The 25,390-nt window shown below is 40.6% G+C and overlaps 1 protein-coding gene across 1 annotated transcript in view; it reads left to right on the top strand.

Moving 5' to 3' along the window:
• Positions 1 to 6,765: 6,765 nt before the first annotated feature.
• Positions 6,766 to 25,390, top strand: part of LOC131238833 (ankyrin repeat-containing protein NPR4-like) — a 90,068-nt gene continuing 71,443 nt past the window's right edge. The window contains exon 1 of the mRNA XM_058236429.1: positions 6,766 to 6,931. Coding sequence (XP_058092412.1) covers positions 6,766 to 6,931 — 166 coding nt within the window. The remainder of the gene's footprint in view (positions 6,932 to 25,390) is intronic.

Raw genomic sequence — 25,390 nt, 5'->3', positions numbered from 1 at the left:
ATTTTCAATTTGATGTGGAACTTGTACATTGGAGTAGCTGTAATCTCTGTCTGCCAACTTCGTTCCACCACATTCCTGAAGTCTTCATGGACCGTCCACATTCGTTGGAATCGAAAGGGGCGGGGGAAGTCAATAGCCTCTTCCTGGAATGTGAATAAAAGTGGCAAGTGGTCGGAATGGGTTCGCATTAGATGTTGTACCTGGAAGCTAGGGAGAGTAGCCATCCATTCTGAATTGGTAAGCATGCGATCCAACCTGGCCCATATGCGGCTTCTGCCAGCTCTATTGTTGCACCAAGTGAAAGGTGGGCCCAAATATCTAGCGTCGAGCAAGCCTTTGTCATTGATGGCTTCCTAGAAATCTCGCATGGCTCCCGTCATTTGTGGAGTGCCACCAATGCGGTCGTCGGGACTGATCGTGGTGTTAAAGTCACCTCTAACTAACCAGAGGCCTATTATCAATCTAAAAATTGCTCTCAACTCTTCCCAAAGTAGCTTTCTTCTCTCCCTGCTACAGCTAGCATATACTGTAGTGATGGTGATGGGATGGGGAAAGCTGGCTGAGTGGACTGTGATGGTGATACTTTGGGTGCTAGCTCGGATAATTTGTAGTTGAACTTGGTCCGTGACCAAGATCCATATCTTATTATCCCCCATTTCATCAGCTATGTGGTTCGAGAAACCCAGTTTCAAGGCCACCATAGCGCGTCGGGATTCTCTTATCATCGGTTCCTGCAACAAAATAATCACATTTTTGTGTTTCTTGACAAGCCTTTCAAAAATTGGGCAGTTTGAGCATTACCTACCCCCCACGAATTCCATGAAAGGATGCTACTCATCAGTAACACAGCCTCTGTTCTCAGCCCATCGTTGTTTGCTTTTCAGTCTTTGGCTCTTCCTGTTCATGATGCGTAGCTTCGACAGATTTTTCCTTTTCTTCTTTTTATTCCTTTTGTCTGTCTCATCATTATCTGATTCAATGCTCAAGTCGGAGGTAGGTGCCTCATCTGTACCTGTCTGGCCTTGAATGTCTACCCATAAATTCAACTCCTTGCATGGTTTTGCAACTGTTTGATTACCTGGCTCATTGAAAGTCTGACCTTGCATAGCATTTAAAACTATGTTAGCTGGTTCATTCATGGCCTCTTCATTAATTTTTGGGACTTCATCTTGGGCTAGCAACTCTTGACTTTGGGGCCTAGTTGGTGACAAATTTTGGTGAGCTGAATTGTGGTCAACCGGATATCTCAGGGAGGGATGAGGAGGGCTGAAAATCGACCTCCTTGGGCTTTCCTTGAACAAATCTTTCACACCAGAGAGCCACCTATCCTGGGCCTCCAGAACATCATGAGAAGGTTGAATCCATGGGGTCGATGGATGAGGCTGATGAGGCTGAATCATCTGGGAAATGCTGGGCACTGTGACTAGCAGGTTTCGTTCTGTGGAGGTGAGGTTGCTTCCTTGTGGAGGCTTATTTTCATGGGAATCCACTATCAGGAGAGGGACTGCTGGTTGGATTGTATTGCTGCTAGTTGGCTAGTTGCTGCTTCTGAAAGCTTCTTGTTGAGCTGGCAGATCAAGAGTCTGATGATTAAGGATTGAAGTGGATTCTAGCTAGAAGGTCATTTGTCCTTGCTGACCCGAAGGGCTGGTGCTGATCTACATCTCATCAATAGGCTGAAATGGCTCTGTGACATTCTGTCGAGCAGGTTGTGTTGTTTCCATCTGCCACTAATCTGCGGGTTGTGTTGTCCTCGTTTGTTCGGTCTGGTTGTTGACATTAGTCAGAATCTGCCTGGCTCCTTCTACCGGTGTCCTATTCTAAGTTGACACAAATGTCCAGGCTACCCATTCTCTTGTTCCTTCCCTAGCAGCATGAGTTGGCGGCTGAATTTGGCTTTAAAGAGTCTCCCCATTCGGATGGCGGTAGCATTCAATCAATGACAAAATCTGATATGTTCTCCACTCAACTAGGAGCTTTGATACCTTGAATGGTTGTTCTTCCTGGTGCGAAACTATCTTAGCTCGAGTAAACCAGCGATTTGGTCCATCCAAGGATCCCCTGTCCAAATCTATGACAGTTCCCATTTGTTCGGCAATCTGCCTAATGGTGTGTTCACTCCACACGTGAATGGGGATGCCTTCAATCCTTATACAAGTTCCCCTGCCCGGAACCGCCATTGTTGGGCCCCACATTCTTGTGTTTTTCAGATTCATTTTAATGGAGGAGGCAATCCCTGGAGAATGCTATGACCTCTTCTCTGGATTTGAAACTGATGACATAGGCTGCTTTAAAAATTATGTGAATCTGTGTTTAGAAAGATTTGAATGAGGATGATTTCAGAGCAGCAACTATGTGGTTGGATACGTCTATCAGACCTAGTACCTCTCCCACAATGGCATTGGGCAGATCTGCCCTGCCCTTGCCGAATATCCATTTGGGGACTATGATGGAGGTGAAGGTAGTAGGAGGGCTAGGAAGGTGGAGAACGTCAGCATAGGACATGTAGTTGGGATCTCTGTTTGTGGTTTGAATAGGGTCCCTACCTGCCCTGTTAGTTGAATGGGATGGGTTTACAATCAGAGCTTCTTGGGCTGGCACAGGCTTGGGATTTGGGGTGATAGTGGGGAGATTTTTGGGTGATAATCGCTAGGACACATCATTTACAGACATTTGACGCCTTCCCATAAATCGTTCATTGAGCATTTCCTTAGCCGTTTGGGCTTCCCCTTTGTTCTGAAATCTAACAAAGGCATGGCCTCTCTTCCTTCCAGACTCAGCGAAGGTTGGAATGTAAATATCATTGATGTCCCCAAATTGGCCAAACCTCTTCTTGAGGTCATCCTCCTTAATGTCAAAAGCTAGATTACCAACGAAGAGGCTCCATTAACCTCCCTTGGATCTCCAGTGATGAACAGTTTGCCATTCGTTTGCCTTTGAATCCCTAGCCATATCTCCTCTCTTGGCTGGATTCATCAATGCAAACTGGTCAACATCACATCTTCCCTGAGAATCTCTCGCGAAGTTGCCCTGGAAAACAACTTGAATACCGATCTTGAGTCACCTTTAAATTGCCCTGAAAATCAACCCAAAAATTGATGTAATGTAAGTGCATGGAATCAGCCAGTTCTAGTTGAGTTCGATCACTGTGTCTATTACAAGACACTGAGTGATGGAAAATTCATCATCCTATTATTGTATGTTGATGATATGTTGATTACCAGTCATGATATGTTTAAAATCAACGTACTGAAGACTCGGTTATCAGGGACATTCGAGATGAAAGATCTGGGGGCTACAAAGAGGGTTCTCGGCATAGATATTCATAGAGATAAGAAGAGGAGCAAGTTTTAGTTATCACAGGCAGAATACCTTGAAAAGGTGCCAATTAAGTATAAGATGGACCAGGCAAAGAGTATTCCTCATGTGATTCACTTCAAGCTTTCCTCAGAATAATGTCCTAAATTAATTGAAGAAAAACAAGTTATGTCTCATGTGTCTTATTTGAATGCGGTTGGCAGTTTAATGTATGTCATGGTCTATATAGGACCAGATATTTCACAGGCAGTCAATGTTATAAGTAGATATATGTTAAACGTCGGCAAGTAACATTGGGAAGAGGTGAAATGGCTACTTTGATATATTCAAGGCACAAAAGACTACGTCTTAACTTTTGAGAAGACAATGACAAAGTTAGTAGGGTATGTGAATTCAGACTACGTAGGTAGTGTGGATTCCAGAAAATTGACTTGAGGTTTTGTCCTAGAAGGTGGAGCAATTAGTTGGATGTCGAAGCTTTAGTTCGTGTAGCTATTTCCACGATTGAAGAAGAATATACGGCACTGGCAGAAGCATTTAAGGAAGGTGTTTGGTTAAGAGGTATGATAAATCGATTGAGACTTCAGCAGGAGGCCGTGCCGATTAATTGTGATAGTAAGAGCGCTAAAAATTTGGCTAAAAAATCTGTTTATCACTCACGTACTAAACACATTGATGTTCATCATTTTATCCGACAGGTGCTTGAGGAAGGAGGCATAACACTGGAGAAGATTCACACTGGCATGAATTCGGTGGACTGCTCACTAAGGTCATTCCTACATAGAAGTTCAAGTTCTGTGCAACTTCTCTAGGCTTGGCGATGGCATAAAAGAAGGATGGAGTGTAAAGGAGAAGCATTGATTGAAGCTATGATGCGACACAGAGATAAGAGAAGATGGCACGAAACTATATGTTTGAAGATTGAAGACATGGTAGAGATTGTTGTTAAAAAGATGTCTTAAATCTGGAGATCTTGACTAGCCCTGAGAAAGTTCGACTCGAAGTTTAGCAACAATGTATTTGGAATCCCCGAGATCTTCGATTAGTCGAAGGACAGGCTCGACCAGTCGAAGGGTCCGACCATTCGAAGCTCTAGCTCTGCGCAGACTGCGTAAATTTGAGGCAGTTTCCAAGCAGGTGCGCAAGTGGGAGTTCCCAAACTATAAATAGGAGTCCCTAGAGTCATTCTAAGTGATTATAAGGCTTTCTAAAATATTCCAAGGGTTTCTAAAAGGGTTCTAGGGTTTGTAAAGGGTGTGGCAAGGGTGAGATTCGAGGTTATTCGAATCAGATAAGTCCTCTCTTTGTAATTTATGCTTTCATAGTGAAGATCTATCGCTTTATGCGGTGGTTTTTTCCCTTAAGAGTTTTTCAGGTTAGATCTTTATGTTCTCTTTTGTTTTCTTAGTGCTCTTGGATTGCTATACTAGATCCATCTCTGTGTGATTCCGTAGAACAATCCCCAACAAGTAATGACTATAAAGGTTTGAATCATGAGGTATTTAGATGCTTCCTTTAAATTGAAGCGCAAGCTTAAGTCCCTTAATGGCTTTCTAAATTAGAAACTCTGATTGACGACTTTAATTTAAACATTAGTTTAGAGGTGGCACATGCTACTGAAATTTAAGCTAGTTCTCATCTTCTTCAACCAACATCTCCAAATATAGAAGATAAACTCAGCATCATGATTTGATGTGTGACTTTTAGAACCTTATACAGATACACAATCTATCATTGCTCTGCAAAAAAAAAAAAAAAAAAGCAACGAAGAAGAAGAAGAAGAAGAAGAAGTAGAAGAAGACATTTTAGGGAATTCATTGATAAATAGCATAATAAAATCTACTCACTCATTACATGGGTGACACGTCTTTTTAAAAAAAAAAAAAAAAAAAAAAAAAAAAGAGACTGATTTCATTTCAAAACTATCATCAAATGTACATTTGGGCAAACCAGGAGAGCAAAATAAACTCCTGGGATCGCCTATCATGACTAACATCGAGAAAGAAGAAGAGAAAAAAAAAACCCCGAAAATTCAGGAACAGAGGAAAAGAGAAATGCTGCCTAGTGTTCCCTAATCATCCCAGGAGTGAATGTGGACAATTGGACTCTTTTATGATCATAGATTATTTTTCCACCCTTACCCACTTAATAAGTGGTTGGACTTAATATTGATAATAGCATGTGTTTAATAGGAAATCCACATGATGAAGATGCTGCAATGGAAATATAAAATAGATACACTCATCATGGATGTAGGCTAGTGGAGATAGTGCATTACTTTTATGTATATGTGGCACATTGATAAGTGAACCATCTTGATTTTTTATTTTTTTTGCCATCTCCGCTATAGAGGCTCACCTAATGAATAACTTTAATCTTGAAGTCATGAAAAAATATTAACACTGCTTGCATATCAACATGCATGAGGAATTAGAAAACTCTTCTTAGCTATTATGTTGATCTTTTGTCGACTTTTTTTTTTGGTTAATTTTATGTTTGTGAACTAATCTCTTAATAATTTAAATATTGTCAAATTCCTATTGATACGAATTTAGAAATCGTACCAAACTTGGTGAATATGCTTATTCATCAATCCAGATTGATCAATATCTCGATTGCAAGTATTAAAATAGTGTAGTGAGTGTTTTTTTTGAAAAAAAATTAAATAATATCAAGATTCATTTCATGAAAAGACTATACAGTGCTTGTTTCCGAACTTTATAAGATGGTTGCTTTGTACTTTTGTTGTGAAGGCAATGTCTAAAAGAAAGTAATGTTCATCAAGCTTAAATTACAAAGTTCATTTAAGTGCATCTCACTTGTATATATGTCTTATCGAGGCGCAGTTGGATGCACTTTCAATATTAACCTTTATATAGAATGCTCCATATTATTGAATTCTAATGAGGATTATGGGTCTTATGGCTATTAACTTCCAGTGAGCATGATTTTAAGTTGTGATTCATCTACACTAACTCAAACATTAAATAAATATATGATACCATTTGATCAATAGCACTCCCAAATGTGGTCCTAGACCATAAGGAACACGGGGCCTCCTTATATCAGTAGGATAGGGGAATTGTACTCTTCTTAAAGAGTTCCAATATGTCACATGCACGGAAGGGTGAGACTATTTGGAGGTACCTACATAATTTATTATTATTATTATTATTCTTATTTTGATATAAATGGAGTTCCATCTCATTAACAATCTACACAAACACCATGAACGGTCCCATCCTACCTCATATATTCCAAGGCACAAATATCAGGCTGACCTTCTCCATGTTCTCTTCACATTTAGAAAGATAACTAAACGATATTCACTAGCGATCAACATTCCACACACATTAGACAATTACATGCTTAAGTTACATGGTATTTTATTTTTAACATTGCTGTGTGCAACTTTATGTAGGGTGGTACCAAAAAGTATGTAAAACCATGGAGATGAAACGAAAGCATGAACGGGCACATGTGGTCATGGAAGAACTTGTGCAAGAATGTAAGAATAATTACAGGCATATACTGACACGCTCTTTCTCTGAAAACGAGAAACATGTTACCACAAGTGATAAATCTCCTCCCGCAGAAACTGAGAAACAAATTGGTATGTCTTCTCATCCCTTTTCAATTTCTATATGAATTTATACTATCAAAATGCTAATTTTATACATATGATTGGGGATGAATAATGTCATCTTAAAAAGATAAGTGCAGGAGGAAAGACTTGGTCTCTCAATTAACTAGATGTTGACATAGAAATTTGCACACTTTGAAAGATGGCCCCCTATGCACCAATGGTCATATTGCACCAATAGGATCCGACCTTTTTTATTTTTGTGGCAGAATAAGAGCACCTGAGGTCCCTACGGCCAAAGGATAAAAAACTGCTTTTAGATACAAATAGGCTTTAAAATCACTGCTACCAAGCATCAGATTGCGCAATAACGCATTTGTGGCATGCACCACAAATTGTTAATGTGCATGTACATGTGAGGGTTCTGATGGCTCCACCGCCAAGCAAACCAGGTCCTACGGGCCTATAAATATCGGCACTCTTCCTAATAAAAAGAGGGCAAAATCTTGGACTTTTTCCTTCAAACATGCAAATGAATAGAGCGCCTTTGCAGAAAGTCTATGTGACAAAGGAACTTCAGTTGCCGACTATTCAATAAGGTGAACCTCATTTTGCCCGAACAATCCACCCTCCCCAGGAGGACACAACATATAGCAGTGGGCTTCCATGGGGTAGCCTAAGAGCTATGCGCCAAGACTCTCAAAGAAGGGTACAACATAGTGGCATAGACCTGTGACAACATCTGAGTCATCATGTGAAATCCACCTTAGGCCTTGGTCTAATGATGTAGAGCGGGTTGTTGCAGACAGTTTCATAGCCAATATGGATCAGAAAAGGCCCGATTGGAAGCGGAGGTAATCCGGACCGTCAGAACTTAAAACGGATGTATCTCGCAAACCGGAATGTGCTATGTACCATTTATGATTTTGGGTTAGGACGAGCTACTTTACCCACCCAACCTGCTATCGCCCATACCAAATTTGCAAAATACCATCAGATCGACGGTCAAAATCCTGTTTTAATTTTGTTTTTACTATTTATAGTAAATTTTAGTTTCAGTATAACTCTTCATCGATTGGGCTTTAGGAGTTACGTCCAACATGTAAAGTGCTTAGAATAATTAGGAGAACATCATGGTTCAATCGAATAGGACACTTACTATTTTTGGCTGAAAACCATGCACACTAGTAGGAATCACGACCGTTTATAAATGGTAAGTTTACTATTTATAGTAAGTCACGAATTCTAAGAGTTTTAGTTGTAGTTTAATTTCAAAACTTCTTCCATGGCTTAATATCCCTATTTAAAAGGGTGTAAACTCATTTATTCATTCATCTATCAAATTACAAATTTTATAAAATTTATTTTCTATTTTTCTTATTTATTTTTTTTCCTCATGGATTCGAAAAGTCTCCAATAGGAGTCCAAAGAAACTCCATAGATTCAGAGTAGTTATCCTTGAGGAAGACGGTGATCGACCTCGTCACATTCATCCCTGCATCATCTAAGGACTATGAGCGTAGTCTCATTGAGATTAGCCTTTCATAAAACCAACTTCATTGTCAGGGCGCAGGCCTACTGTAGCATTTGTGGTCAATAGAGTCTTATCATAAGATTAGGGAAGGTAGAGAGCTAACCTCATCCCATCTTATACATGTAAGGCCCCCGCAACATTGCCGAGATGTCCACTCATGTATGCTACAACTAACATGGTATCCTATCTTGATGGAGATTCCAGACACTCAAAAGATAAAGGACTCAGAATTATGACCAATAAGGATGTTCCTCAAAGGGGTTGTCCGCTCTTATTTTACCTTTCAATAAGGGGTTTTTTTTTTTTTTTTTTGCCAAAGATACAGTCAAAGGTTAGTCCGAGACAACCTGGAACGTAAATGACCCTTAAATTAATGAAAAGCCTCTTAGCATGGCAAACTTTTAGGCGTATAGGCGTAAATCACGCATATAATACAACCAAGTAATTGGAGCTAAGAACAATTTAATATTGAAGCACAAGCTCTATGTATCTCGACTATCCAAAGAACTCTCTGCTACACGTTATCAATGCCTCACTAGATACATGGCTACTGAATACCAATGCCTCTTCGATCAACACTGCAACACTAATAAATGGTTAGAGTGCCACCCAAGGATTAATTATGAAATGCTTGACGCCTAAAGAAATGCCACAATTCCCGCAATAGCTTTTAGGCAACAAACACACATCTTCCTATAAATGGTAATAATCATCTAACAAAGAAAATACTCATTTTGTTCAAAAAAAATTGATCACTCCACTAGAGACTATTTGAAATATACTTATCTAGGTCCTTAATTATGCCACGGTGGTAGACTGAGGTAGGACAAGGATCGAGCACATTCCTAATGCACATGGAATGGAAGAAGCCTAAGGAGAAATTGACAAAAATTTGTATAGTTCGACCGGTTAACCTTTGTGGTCGACAGGTTGAAATTCTGGCAGAAATTCCAGCTTGCTTGTATCACGCCCTAAACTTAGAAACAAGGCTCACAAAATTCTCGATCGTCGAATCCGGCGCCGACAGCCGCCGTAGTACCCCATTCTCGGCTCCCGACACCCATATGCCAGATTCCAATCCTGGGATCCTATAAGGATGATTTTCAGGGTGAATAATTTTATTTTATTTTTGAAATAGTTAATTTGATTAGGCGGTTACACCTTTTATACATGGTATCAATGCATGTCCAAGGAAACGAACCTGGTCAACATATCACACATATGACGGTGCACCAGCTCAACAATGAGGGAGAAGAGTATTGAAGGTCAAATATTGCATATTAACCCCAGTTATTACCTGAATAATTAACATGATACTGTTTTGATGGGCTATTTTAATCGTGTTTGTGATGCAAGGAGAATTGACGAGCATGGATTGAAAAGGATGCTAAAGGTATGGATTTGACACTCGGGCATCACCAAGGCAGTGAACGGGACTCCATGGGACCAAGATTGAGGATTCACACCCCAGAGATCAGAGAAATTCCAGCCACTCACTTCAAACAGACCTGAAAAATGTCCAGAATACAAGATCACAATGTTCCCACCATCTGATTGACTTGAAACTTTATACATGGACTGAGGACCATACATCAACCGTACACATAAAATTTCAGCCATTGGATACTTGTAGAAGTGGCCCAACGGACAGATTATCCCATAAAACTCTGATTTGGGGCCCACCTAATATCTGGATACACTTCAATTTTGGTTTCAACTCCTTAAATGAGGTAGCAAAACAGATGGACGGAGCGGATTTCTCTTGAACATCACTATGGGCCCCACGTGTATATTGCATGTACACAGGGTACATGAGCATGAGAGGTACACCAGACTGGGAGTCCGGTCAAAACTCAATTTGACCGAGTCTCTTCTTCAAAATAGGAAATTGTGTTTCCTGTGGCATGAAACAGAGTCGCGGTTGGACTCTTGTGGGCCACCACCGTGCGTCGAAGGTTCGATCCGGACCGTCCATTGGAATCCCACCAATCCTTTTATCACCACCTAGGTGACACAATTCAAGGAAATAGCGATGATGGGTTCCTAACCTTTCAAACACAGATCAGATGGACGTAAGATCAAGTAGGTGGACCATATCAAAATCACTCCAAAACCATTCATTCTCACCCGAAATCTCGCCAAGAAGCTAATGGATGGAGTGGATTTTCTCACCGACGCTGAACAGGGGCCCACCAATCATCACGGCGTAACTTTTCTGCGCAGGCCATGCATCCGTGAAAATCGAACGCAATTTGACGTATGGCCCACCAGAATGGCCCATTCGATCGATCTGGACCATCCATATGAAAGCCAAGGAAGAGTCAACCAGTGCCACGATGCCAAATTCCAAGGACATACCGCTCATGTCCTGCAATTTTCATCAAAACGCAAGTTAATTTGCATTGTTTTTCTGCTACGAAAGGTGTTGTGCATGCTGCCATGCGTAAACAGCACTTGCGCATTCTCCACCGCCTCAAAACCAACTCCAGCCACCGACTGCAACACGGATAAAAGGAGAGAGAGAACGTGGGAGGAGGGGATCTCGGCTTGGGTGCTTGAACAGCTGGACATGAGCAGAGAGGGAGAGAGTAGAGTTATTTAGTTTTTTTTCTTTTTCTTTTCTTCTTCTTTTTGTTTATTTTGGATTTAGCCTAATCATGGTCGGCTAAACTTCTTAGCTAGAGCTAAGAGGTGAAGTTTGTAGCGTGATGGGAAGAACTCTGTGCTTATGCTTTTTATTTACATAGAATTGAACTTGATATTTGTCTGATTATGGGAACGTTTTTAGTTTTTAATGGTCTATTGTGACTAAAATTACAATGGGTCTATGATAACTTTGAGCATGTTCCTTCCTTTTCATATTTATGATGTCAGGAAGTCCTTTTATCCACCATCGTCTCCTAGGCATGGTCGAACGACGGTACCTTTCCTAACCTTCATACATTGATTGATTGGTTGGTAATTAGTTTAATTATGTTGTTTACTTTGTCTCCTGGGCATGGTTTGGTGATGGAATCTATTCTAATTCATATACCTTTCATCTCATTAAAACTATATTAAAGGAAGTTCAGTTAATTTTCATGGTTACACCTTTCAACCGGATGAAGATGGACTCTGAGTTCAGTTGAGTTTTTGATGCAGGCATAAGATCTCCCTGATCTCTACAAGTGGATCCTCTGAATCCCTAGTTTCCTTTCCCTGAATTCCACAATTTTAGTTTCCTATTTCACCATTATTTCCTCTAATTACAATCGATTTAGATTTCATCTTAGTCTAGTTCTAGTTCTACTTAGTTTCAGATTACGTACTAGTTTCAGTCCATTGGGAATCGACCTTGGTCTCACCGAGTTTATTACTACATCACAACCCTATACTTAGGGAGTGAACAAAGAGATAACAAATCCCTTATAACTCTTACACGCACCATGCTACTAAACATATCCTGAAACAAGTATAAATAATCTGTATGAGCAAACCACAACTCGTGAGTCTACAGCGTACCGGGAGTAAAACAGGACTTATCAGGGCACTCCCGTAAAGACATCCAAAACAATCATAAGCATATTATCAACCAAGCATGTTATCATAGATGAGCATATTCCTAACCAAACATATTATTAAAGTTCGACAGGTTATCATAAATCATGTGATCAATTTTAGACATACCACTCAGACTAACGATTGTAAATCAAGAGGATAGTCAATCATCATGTACAAGATAATCAATTCCATGTTTTACTACAGAGCATACGATGTAAAAGAAATAACAAAGCTGGTGCATGTAGTCGGGATGATAGTACGTGGTATCGCAAGCCGTGGGGTTCATCACACGGAACTTCTATCTAAACTAGTCTTATACCTAAATTTGGATAGTTAGATTCAATGTGGTAAACTCCTGATCTCAAGTTAGTCCCGTGCTCCAACCGAAATCCTGTCCATTGCGAAAGTACACATAATGATTTGGTTGCGCACCACCAGCCCGAGTGGATAGTGAATGAATGAATGAATGAGTCAAATACTGAGTACGCAACTCTTGCTTAGTAAGTCCACATATAACCACCACAACGCTCCCAATATGGGACGAGGTTCCACTCCACTGTATGCACAGTAGCTTGCCAACCACTGGTAGCTCACCCAGGCACTTAGGTCCCACCCACATCAGCGTCCGCCCACGTGTGAAACAGTAATGAGGCGTCACAATATCAGAATAATGCGGAAAAATGCTGGCAAGTCCATGAATGGTATCAACCAGACCAAGGCTATATAATGAAAAACATGAATGTTATCGGCCATACCAAGGCCATGCAATGCGAGGATGCAAATCAAGCATATTAGTTCTCATTTGTATCCACATATCAATACAGTTCCTCTCTGGAATATTATATATCAGTACAGTTCTCTTTAGATAATCACCGGGGTCTAGTACACTATACACCATATTGCCGCCCCACACTAGATGCACAACCGTGCAAGCAGAAGAAACTTCACTACCTGCCTGACTAGCAGTCTTCCAATATCTAACTGGCACATTGGTAGTGGACACATTACAAGCTGGTCAAACTCAGCCTAGCAATTGCCCCTACCCTCAGGCGGGTAAGGTCACGCCCCTTTCTAACTAACCATGACATAGTGGGAGATGCGGCCTCCTGGTATTCGGCCCTCATGCGCTCATACATCCACTCGATTTAGGCATTAGAACATCCTCCATGGTACCATAAGGGTTTGGGGACTTTCACCCTGGGACATCTATCAAGCCCCCGTGCTTAACAAGTATTTCCAATGTCCAATCCTATATATCATCCATGCTATGCCTGCAGAGGCTACGGCCCTCATATTGCTAGGGCGAACAGTAATCATAACACACAATGCAAGATGCATGAGTTACACAATCAAGTCAACTATCAATCCTACGCGTACCACGTGCTCATGTGGGGCAACTCCATCTCTCAGGGAGTCTCATGAACAACCAGCCTAATGGCACATGCTATGATCAATCACTCCTCATAACAAGCATGCAAATGATGCATATGGGCATGTATTATGATGTTCTACTAGGCATGTTCTCAGTGTGTCGATCATGTCATATAAAATATGAGATGCATGAGTCATACCATCCAATCATATGTCAAACCTGCGCGTACCGCGCGATCATGTGGGGCAACTCCATCTCACAAGAAGTCCCATAATCATCTCAACCCAATGGCATATGCTATAATCAATCATCTCTCATAACAAGCTTACCAATGATGCATATAAGCATGTATCATGATGTTATACTAAGCATATATCATGCAATCATATGGATAGAGTACATAGCATATAGGGATTCACATGCATCATCAATATCATGGCCATTGTCCAATACTATCATTATACATGCCCTAGGAATTAGTTATCTATCATGCATAAGGTTATCCTTACGTCCACCAACATCATTTATTTATCATTATCCATGCATCGAGTAAAATATGGTTATCTTTTCCACATTATCATCACGACAATCAATATGTGCATTATTATCACTTCTATATCAAGCATGGTGGTCAACTAGCATGTTTTATCATCATGCATATACATACATAATATCATCATCATCACCATGAGGATCGTTTTCACTTCATGATTAACATAAGAAATGTCATAAGTAACACAAATAATTACTCATCCATCATCAATGCATATGGCATAATTCACCATTCATTAAATCATATCTATCTTCAACCAACAACTCACCATCATCATTACCATGTTACCATACATGTATCATCATCTCACCCATCACTAGGTGCGTCCCAGCTAGCATGACTTCCACATTGACCCTGGACTACATGCAAGGCATGGGGTCGTATACGTCAAGTGTGAGTCCCACTTGATGAACCAATAGGCCAATTCAAAGGCATAGACTTCCAACTACAAGGCTTTCAATGGTGTGGATCTAATTCCACTACTAAGTGGGTGCCACACATTCCATCATTAACTAGAAACAATACACAATCTCAAGCACAAGGACAGCATGTTAACATCTTTCATGTCATACATCATATTGGGCCCACTAGCCAAATACACAATAAAACAAGAAAAAGCCCAATTATCCAGTTTATGCATTGTAAAATAGGCCTCTCTAAGCGTGGTCTACTTGACTAGAGGTAGTATGCAAGGCATGTTGCCCAGTAGGCAATGGGCCTGCCCAACGGGCTCAAGGAAGGTTTCCATGGCAGGCTTCTCATTCCCCAATGATTTCTCTTAGTGTTTGGCCCGCTTAGGCCTTAGGGTTACATCATATAGATGGGCCTAAGGCTACCTATATCTTAAGAGAACATTTGCATAACAAGATCTTTCCACTGAACATTTTACAAGTTATATAACATCCGTTTAGAAAAATGCTAGGTGGACCTCATCACATGAAAGGGGCCCACACAAGATAGCCCATACTAGATGGCCCACTAAAGGTTTTTATCGACTTGAAATTGACTTGAATCCATGCTTCTTTTTTTTAAAAAAATTTTATTATTATATATATATTTTTTTTTATGGGGCCCACCGAGATGTGATTCACAATCCACCCATTCATTATGTGGGTCCCATCTAAATGATGGTACAGAACAAGTTTAAGCAACATCCAAAACTCGGGTGGGCCCCAAATGATTTTATATGTTTTAGTATGTCTTCACATGATTTTCAATGATGTGGCCCACCGTCCCAGCTAAATTTTGGGGTGGACGGCTGAACTATGGGGACCCATCAAATGCAGTGTTGATGGTCGACACACATGGGGCCCACAACTGGGCCGTGAGCCAGCCGTCCGTCCGTCCGCTCAAGTTGCCCCCAGAGAGGGTACGCTCTTTCTTTTCTTTTTTTTTTTGAAACAGAGTTTTTACAGTTTTTCCTAGGTGGGGCCCGCTTGAGCGATCCACTCCATCCATTGGTCTCTGTGGCTTGATACCAACCCATAGAGTCCAATATTGAGCTTTTTAGATGTACAGGAGCATAGGGAGTAAACCGAAGGTAGGAACACTGTTTCCTATGGTACGGCCCGCCAGAAAATGGGATCAACTTCATTTTTCGGCTCAACGCCTAAAATGAGTTGAGGAACAACATGGACGGCTCGGATCTTACATATACATCAAGGTGGGGCCTGCATGAGTGGCCCACCACTCCTTTCTTCTCTTTTTTTTTTTTTTAACAGTCCATTGTTGCAACGTCCAGCGTCCAGGGACGCTGGACGGTTGTATATATTCACAAAAAATGTGGTGGGTCCCACGTGAATGTGGCCCACCAATATATATATATATACATATACATTTAATGTTTACCTTATATTGTATATATATATAAATACATATTATATTATATATTATATACATAAGTATATAAAATATAACATACATATATATATATATATATACCTATAAAAAGATGCATTGGACCCATCCCAACAGTAGAGGGTGCGGATCATCACCTATAATAGAGTGGGCCACACCGTCTGATGTAGATGGACGGAAGAGATGTAACCTATCGGTGGGATCCACACCATTACAAAGAAAGAATGAGAGGGATAAAGAGAGAGGTACACGGTGAGATAGAGGAACCCCGCCACTATGGGCCCTCTTGATTAAATCACATACATCCAAATGGGTCCCACCAACAAGTGGGCCCTAAAATTTAAATTAATGAAAAATCACCCACCTTATCTTCCTTCTCCTTGCTCCCTTGGACTCCTTAGCTCCTTACCTTCACTTTTAATGGAGGTTGATGAAAGATGAATGGTTGAGATTGGAGATGAGAGGGTGGGCCACACTTGAAGTTGAGAGAGTGTGAAATTTCTCATGGAATTTGGAAAAATTGCTAGAGAATGAGAGGGAGAGATAGAAATAATGGGTGGAGGGATGGGTGGAGTGATGGTTGTAAGAAAGGAGTGATGAGGGGTATGGTTTAGTTTGAAATTGGTGGAGAAGAGGGATGGTTGAGGTTGAAAATGAGAAAAAGAGGAATGGTGAGGTGGAAAGATGGTGGACTTTTGGAAAAAGAGGGAATGGGTGAAGTACTTTGAGGTATGGTTGCATTTATGGTTAATTAGTGGGACTAATTGTGTAGAGATTCCCTCGAAATCCGCAACGCGCGGTGTTTCTTCGGAATAAACGCAGATCGGCATCTTCTTACCTGGGTATCGGTTCGGTGCGCAAGTCACGAAATTTATCCTCCTATCAAGTATCATGCAATCATGTGCACAGAGGACATAGCATCTAGGGATTCCCATGCATCATCAATATCATGGCCATTGTCCAATACTATCATTATACATGCCCTAGGAATTAGTTATCTATCATGCATAAGGTTATCCTTACGTCCACCAACATCATTTATTTATCATTATCCATGCATCGAGTAAAATATGGTTATCTTATCCACATTATCATCACGACAATCAATATGTGCATTATTATCACTTCGATATCAAGCATGGTGGTCAACTAGCATGTTTTATCATCATGCATATACATACATAATATCATCATCATCACCATGAGGATCGTTTTCACTTCATGATTAACATAAGAAATGTCATAAGTAACACAAATAATTACTCATCCATCATCAATGCATATGGCATAATTCACCATTCATTAAATCATATCTATCTTCAACCAACAACTCACCATCATCATTACCATGTTACCATACATGTATCATCATCTCACCCATCACTAGGTGCGTCCCAGCTAGCATGACTTCCACATTGACCCTGGACTACATGCAAGGCATGGGGTCGTATACGTCAAGTGTGAGTCCCACTTGATGAACCAATAGGCCAATTCAAAGGCATAGACTTCCAACTACAAGGCTTTCAATGGTGTGGATCTAATTCCACTACTAAGTGGGTGCCACACATTCCATCATTAACTAGAAACAATACACAATCTCAAACACAAGGACAGCATGTTAACATCTTTCATGTCATACATCATATTGGGCCCACTAGCCAAATACACAATAAACTAAGAAAAAGCCCAATTATCCAGTTTATGCATTGTAAAATAGGCCTCTCTAAGCGTGGTCTACTTGACTAGAGGTAGTATGCAAGGCATGTTGCCTAGTAGGCAATGGGCCTGCCCAACGGGCTCAAGGAAGGTTTCCATGGCAGGCTTCTCATTCCCCAATGATTTCTCTTAGTGTTTAGCCCGCTTAGGCCTTAGGGTTACATCATATAGATGGGCCTAAGGCTACCTATATCTTAAGAGAACATTTGCATAATAAGATCTTTCCACTGAACATTTTACAAGTTATATAACATCTGTTTAGAAAAATGTTAGGTGGACCTCATCACATGAAAGGGGCCCACACAAGATAGCCCATACTAGATGGCCCACTAAAGGTTTTTATCCCAACAACACCTGGGAGTTATTTTTCAGAGTTTAAATACTGCATTAAATTCTTTGGGAAGGTGGTGGACCCCATTAATGTGGCCCAGATGAATTCTATATCAAACTAACTTTTGGTGCAAAGTTGGTTCTAGGTCATTTTAGAGTCAGATTCATGATCTCATAAGCCGTACATATGGTGAAAGAAAATAACCACCTGGTAGTTGTATGTATGGGCTTTACAAATTATAAAGTAGGCCTCATTGGTTAGCTGAGTACAATTTACAGTGATGGCCCAAACATGGGTACTTGGAGAAACTGTGCAGGAAACACAGTGCAGAATTTGTTTTGGCCCAAGTTGGAGTACGTCCCATGATCACTCGGGACCACCTTTCATAGTGTTGTTAGGTGAACTTGGTATTTGTAACGCCCTGAAATTCGGGGGTCGAGCATAACTCAGCTCCCGAGTTCCAAAACATCACTTATGCAACAAAATTAATGAATGATGTATGTTGACTGTATTAGCACATAAACATGGGATAGATTAAGCCAAAACGCAGATATGATTCAGGGGTAAGTGAATAAAGCAAGCGGAAGACTTATAGTAAAATATGTGTACAAGTGTAAGTCCCTGAATTACATATACAACCAGATCGTGTAAAAGTGTTATTTATCAAAATTATAAGTACAAGTTACATCATTTCAGTTCCCAAAATAGTCATCCCATAGATCCCGCAAGCTCGAGGCTCGCAGAACCCGTAGGCCTAAAGTTGAGAAGGCACATGTCGTCATCCGGCTCAGCTGCCTCGGCGCCTGCATCCACATCGCAACATCGGGGCCTAAGTGCAGTCGGTGGGTGTGCAACACCGCCAAACGTGGGAGTGAGTGATCAACTCGGTGGAACAATAAGGCCAATGGTTAACATGCTATCAGTTCAATCAAACGGTAATGATAAAGCAGGACAATTAAATAAATCCTAAGTACTCTTGTTAATGCAAGGATGAATGCAATATGATGCGTGCCCTCACGCGTACACCCTCGGCGTCTTCATCTTACGTTACGCATGACATCGCCTCAAAGTGCGCCACATCTACAAAGCACATTCAAATGCGGTGCATGGATATTATTTCCAAGTTGTTTTTTGTCCAATTCTTACAGCAGGATTGTGAATGTTAGATACCTTCCTCATATCACCATCGATCAGTGATCCTTACTAGTGTGGTGAATCCTAGTCATCTCATACGATCATATAGTTGAGGTCGTAGCAAAGGGCTCGCACCAATCAATGCACGCCTTTCATGCCTTTACTACCACCAGATCGGCTCGTCACCTCAATGCGGTATCCGGTATGCTCGAGGTCACTACAAAGGGCTCGTCACCAATCAATGTAGGCCGACAAAGACGAATATAGTGACCCATACCACCATAATCTGCACACGAGTTTAGTTGCTCACTGGTAACTACGCGGAGGCTCGACACCCAATAGTAGGACTACAGCTCGACCACGGTGTCCCATACCACCATGTCCGGCTCATGAGTCTTAGCGGATCAGGTACCATGGTTATTAGGATTTCACTGGTAAGTTCGGTACCCTAGATTCAAGAATTAGCATCCATACATGGTTAACATACACTTGACAATCGGGTTAGTTGACGAACTCGAATAGCACGAGAGCACTTCGAAATGAACGACATGTAGTTCGCAAACACTCCGCGTGGCCAAACCACTACCGCCAACTCTAATACGACTCGGGTTCGTCTAATGCGTCTCACGTGGCGAAAGCAATCTCAACCACGACCACAGGGTCAATTACCGATTTCCTGGACTAAGGCATAGTCCCAAACATCCTACACTACGACAGATATTCATATGGAATGTAAAACAATAATGGAACAACAACTCAAATCATGGTACATACACATCTGAAGAATATCAACTTAACATAAGTGTAAGCATTTAGCATAGGAAATGCTTGAATTTAAATAACTTGGAATCTAATGCAGAAAGAAATCATGCGCATCCATAGGAGTATTGAGAATCACTTCTGCAACGCCCACATTTAGTGTAATCAGTTAAGTTACACTTAGATCATCCATGTATTTCTACAAACACTTAGCATACATGGAACAAAATACATGACGCATGTTGAAATACGTGCACTTAGACAATAAAATCCTTTTATCAAGGAGTTGTCATACATGACATCTAGCATACATACATGACCAATAATCATGACAAAAACATAGTTGCGTATTTTATACGTATACAGTACTTTTATAGATACACTTAGAATACACAAATCTCAATATAGCACATGCATATCGGAAAGCAATGTAAACATAACATTTGACATGTGAAATCTCATCCATAACAAGAATAAATCACTAACTGGGATTGAAAGCCTTGAAAACCATAACCTATACACTTAAAGTCCGCACCTTAAGCGAAGAAAGAACCGCCGAACTGATTTAGACGAGTTGTCTTCGTCAACGGCGCAAGAATACCCTAAAATAAGGATAGAAATGAGATACAACAACACCAAGTCTAATCTAAGCTCTAACACAGGTTAGGGTTAGGTTAACTTACCCCAAAAGATCTCAGAATCGTTAGAGGAACGATTCAAAGTGAAGGTTCAAAGGTGAAGAAGAACAAGGAAGAATCAAGATGATTCACCAACCAATCTCTCTCACTAACTCTCTCTTTTCCACTCTCTTTCCAAGCTAGGGTTAGAGAAAATTCGTATGGAAATGAGAGCTAGGGTTTAAGGACTATATATAGGCCTTAAAATGATGGAAATAACCCGGGTCAAGGTATACTTAGGTTATAACCAAAGTACGCCTTTCTCGATCCAACGAAGCACTGGTGGGCCTATAACCACGAAAGGTCGGACTTAAGCTCACGACCATGGATCTAGGTCAAGCTGAGTGTACCGACCGGCTCTTCAGATCGCCGTGGCGGACCACACTCAATTCAACGGTCACGGAAACTCGATCAGTCCACAAGCACTAGGATATGCGTGGGCCACATCCTGATCGGAGGGTGAAATTGGGTCGAAATCCACGGTCAGAATGCTTAAAATCGTCGCAAAACACGACTCAGATTTCATAAAAAGCTTATTAAATTCCAACCGTTCTCACACTCTTCACTCCGAACTCAACCAAATCGACCCAGAACATCAGATCGACGTGATTTTTGAGGTGAAGACCAAGCCCAACTCAGTGACCGCAACAGCCTAAGATCATCGCCATCGGACTTTCGACGCGCGGTCTAGATCCGATCCAGATCTTCCAAAAAATCCACAGAACAACTGGATTTAGCGATGGATCCCAGATTTCAGAGTAACGTAGCGCTCACTAATCTGCACGTTTAGAGCCATGCAGATACAATTTAAAGTGATTGATGCGAATTTCACAAGCAATCAAGTAAAGCGCTAATTACCCCAAAACAACTACTTAAGGAAAGATTAGCACAAAAATTCCAAGGTCGTTACAGTATTCCTATATATGGACTTTTAAAAAATATGAGATGAGACCAACGTATTATGTACACATAATATTTGGTGCAGGGTCAAACATATGTATTTTAATTTTCTGCACGAGTTTTCTGTACAACCATGTGTGGCCCCATTTTGGGATCCACTCCTCGATTATGTGGCGCCTGATTTAGCCCGAGTAAAATAATGTTTATCTATTCATTAGTATAGGTTAAATGTTCCAAGTGATGGCCTACTCATATCTCTAGCCTGTGGTCCACCACAGAGGCCTAAAGTTGGTACAAAACACAAATAATCAGACAATTTTCAGCAGTTGGGCCTGTCACAACTTAGGGCCCAACTTTCATACACTTAGGCATCATTCCTGACAAAAAGGTGGGATATCCCAGATCACTTATATAAAGATTAAACATCCCCCAAAGTGGGACCCTTATCTACAGAGTGTGGGGCCCACTCAAGGTATCAAAGAGGCCCATATGCACTACAGTCTAAGTACTTAGAAAATTTCAGCAAACAAGAAGTGCAAAGGAAATGAAATAGATCCAATAACAAGTGGGGCCCACATGCTAGCAAACCATAGATAAGAGACACAAAAATATACATGGGTTTCCAGATTGGATGAGCTAGTAAAATACATAAATCACAAGTGATCCCACACCCAAGTGGGTCAATAAGAGGATGAATGTTATGTACAACAGAGATCCAACATACACATTAAATAGTACATGAAATGAATTGATCAAATCTCTATGATCATATCCTCAATTGGAAAATCCCATCCAATGGATGGCTCAGTAATACATCATTTAGGTCGTATATATATTTCCAACCATACAAAGCCTTAGATCCATTTGGACCATATAAAACAATTTAAGGTTCATCCTTACGAAAGTACCCATCGGTCTAAAATTTAATAAATTTTATCATGAAAGAATATGACCATAGGGACCATCAATATGATCATTTACTATCTCAATCAAGTTAAGAATAAATATCAAATATATCTAACCATTGGAATCACGGATATGGCCCACACAAGAATGGTCATAATAAGCTCCCAAATACATCTTTCGTATAAGACCAAGATCTCAGCCGTCCAAACTCCAATTGAGGCTTATTATATACCATTGGAAAGATAATATGATTTTCTATGAATCCAACGGAATATATATATCTAATGTATTCATTAAATGGATTAAAAGTGGGTCTATTTTTGAAAAATCGGAATCCTGCATGTGCTACTAGATAGCAACCAAGTATAGTTGATGTCAGTGATGATTGGACCGTTGGATGGCTATGAAATTTGGATCAAAGTTAGATCATATTGTGTTTAATATTATTTCCAAGTTTCAACTCCAATCTTAGCATATTTAATTTTATACAAATTTTACAAATTGCTGTCTAGATACAAAAACGGAATTATATGAGAAGGGTATAGATATAATGTTCATCATGGTGGACGTGGGCTACCTTGCTGACCACCATAGTCATAAATACATGCATATAAGAACTCCACATCAGTGGAGCCCACACATATCAAGAAAATAAAAAGAGAAAGAAAGATGAGGATGAGGAGGATGGGAGGAAGGGTGTAAACTCACCTCAAATGGATGGATGGTTGGATGATGATGTGTGGTCCACTGCATCTAGGATTGATGGTAGGCCACACCTTGGCTCCACTCTCTCTCACTCTCTCTTAAAATCTCAGAATTTTTCTAAGTATAGGAAAAGAATAGGTGCAAGAGAGCTCTTACTCTTATATAGAGAATTGGGGGTTGAGGTGGCAAGTTTATGAGATCTCATTGGTGCTAAAAGTGAGGTAGAAGGTGGTGTATGGTATGGGTAGTGGATGGATGATGTGGATGGTACTAAGATTGGCCAAGGTGGAGGTAATCTAGACATGCATTAGCTAATGGATGGATAAGGGTTATGGGTTGTAGGTGATGCATGGTGGATGATGAAGTGGAGAGTTACAATTAGTTATTCGAAGTGATGTGGCACAAAGCAAGACATGCATTGGATGCATGTATAGGATGAGGTGGACATGAGCCATGATTAGTTTCTAGGGCATGGGGAGAGATCTAATGATGAGTTTTGGGATAGAATCCAATTTTGTCTTATAGTGCTTGTCTTACATGTGTTAGCTCATATTTTTGTCATGTAGTAATTGTCCTCTTTTGTAGTAATTTTCATATTCTAAAAGTGGGCTTTAGGCCCACATGGGCCTAAGTCCAATGAGCCTAGCATAATAAAGGTTGCTTGTGTTACAGGATATGTAATTTGGGTCGTGGATTCGATAGGTCATATCTCACTAACAGAGCGTCGGATTGACACACGGTTTTCGCAGTGGCGACCGTAGCGACGATGTGATCCACATGATAAAGGTTTTAAGGTCATCCAGAATAAATCACTTGAGTGAGTTTTCTAGGTGCACTAGGGTGCAGTGTACAGTCTATCAACGGTGCGAGCTGGAACACATGTGCACATGAGAGATGTTGCGAAAGACAGAGATCTTACAGCTTGTTGGCTAATTTCTGCTAGTTTAGACAAGCTAAATATTGTTCACAGATCTGTTTGACAAGTCAACTTACTATTCGACAGGTCAACAGAACTGTTTGACAAGTCGACAGAACTATTCGACAGGTCGAAAATTATAGAATTTTTAGTTTAAATCTTTAGAAACTTTTGGGTTGTTTTGACCTGTTGAGTCAACGGGTCAACAGATGGCAGAAATTTACATGTTTTTCAAATTTTGTTTCCTTATTTGAAGTTATTCTATTTTCTCTCTTAGATTCAAGAAATCTCTTGTGGATTCAAGAGGATCTTGTGGATTTAAGACGTTTATCAATCTAGGAAGACTGTGCTCGACCTCATCACATTCTCCCTTATGTCCGTTTAGTATTAGAGCTATAATTTCTCCTTGGATCTATGGCTTCTAACGACGGTTTGGGTACATTCACATGAACGATGCTCCAAGAATTTTTCTTTAACAATGACGACTTTCGAAGCGATGTAGTGAGAAAATCAGTAAGTCATGTAAGGGTTGCAGGCTGCTATTGATCATATGACAGAGGCCCTAGGACAACTCCATGTTTGTGGCGATGATCCGCCCCCGGTAGGCATTGAAATTCACAATCGTGTCGATCGCAGGGTGATGTCGGCAGTGAATCAAAAAATCACACCTGAGGAGGTGCAATCCAACGATGAGGAGATCAACGACACGATCATCCAACATCCCTGACGAGGCAGTGATTGGGTAGATTAGATGGATCGAGGCTTCAGGATGAAAGTCGATCTTCCTATCTTCAACGGCCAACTGTACATCGAGGATTTCCTCAATTGGCTGCTTGAAGTTGAATGCTTCTTCGACTACATAGACATCTCTGAGGAGAAGAAGATTAAATTGGTGGCATATAAGTTGAAGGGTTAAGTTTTAACTTGGTGGGAATAACTTCAACTCGAGCGAACGAGATAGATGAAGGTGTAAATCCACACGTGACCGTGGATGAAGCAATTGTCGCACACACGATTCCTCCCTCAAGATTACGATCAGGTATTGTTCCAATAATACTAAGTTTTTTAGCAAGGAGCCGATCAATGATGGATTATGTAGAGAAATCTCATTATTTGTCAACAAGAGCCGACCTAGTTAAGAAGTCACGACAGGCCACGAAATTCATCAGTGGAGTATGTGTGACCCCTGTAGAAACCGAGAACCAATCCAAGACTTTTAAAGTGGAGGGGAAGTCCCTCATAAACGAATGAGCACTTATCAAACACTCTAAGGAGATAGAAGTGATAATGGTATTAATAGAAAAGGAAGCGAATGAGGAGCCCGTAAGCATTCCAAAAGATATAAAACCAATGGCAGAGGAGTTCAAGGCCATTGAGCCGGCTGAACTTCCTGATGAATTCTCTCCTATGTGAGAGATTGGTCTTTCTCAGGTTTAGTTTATCTTCAACAACATGAAGAATCAATCTATCGACTAGGCCCAATTTGAGATTTTGTATGCCTGAGTTCCTAAACCTACACTCGACTTGTTTTCATTGTCTAAACTACCTAAAATGAGTGTTGTGGTGAAGAATATGGCAGTTCGAGTAGT

Source organism: Magnolia sinica, chromosome 3 (genome assembly GCF_029962835.1).
Source record: "Magnolia sinica isolate HGM2019 chromosome 3, MsV1, whole genome shotgun sequence".
In the NCBI taxonomy this organism is placed as follows: Eukaryota; Viridiplantae; Streptophyta; class Magnoliopsida; order Magnoliales; family Magnoliaceae; genus Magnolia; species Magnolia sinica.
Note: the sequence above shows the minus strand (reverse complement) of the source record. Positions and strands in the feature narration are given on the sequence as shown.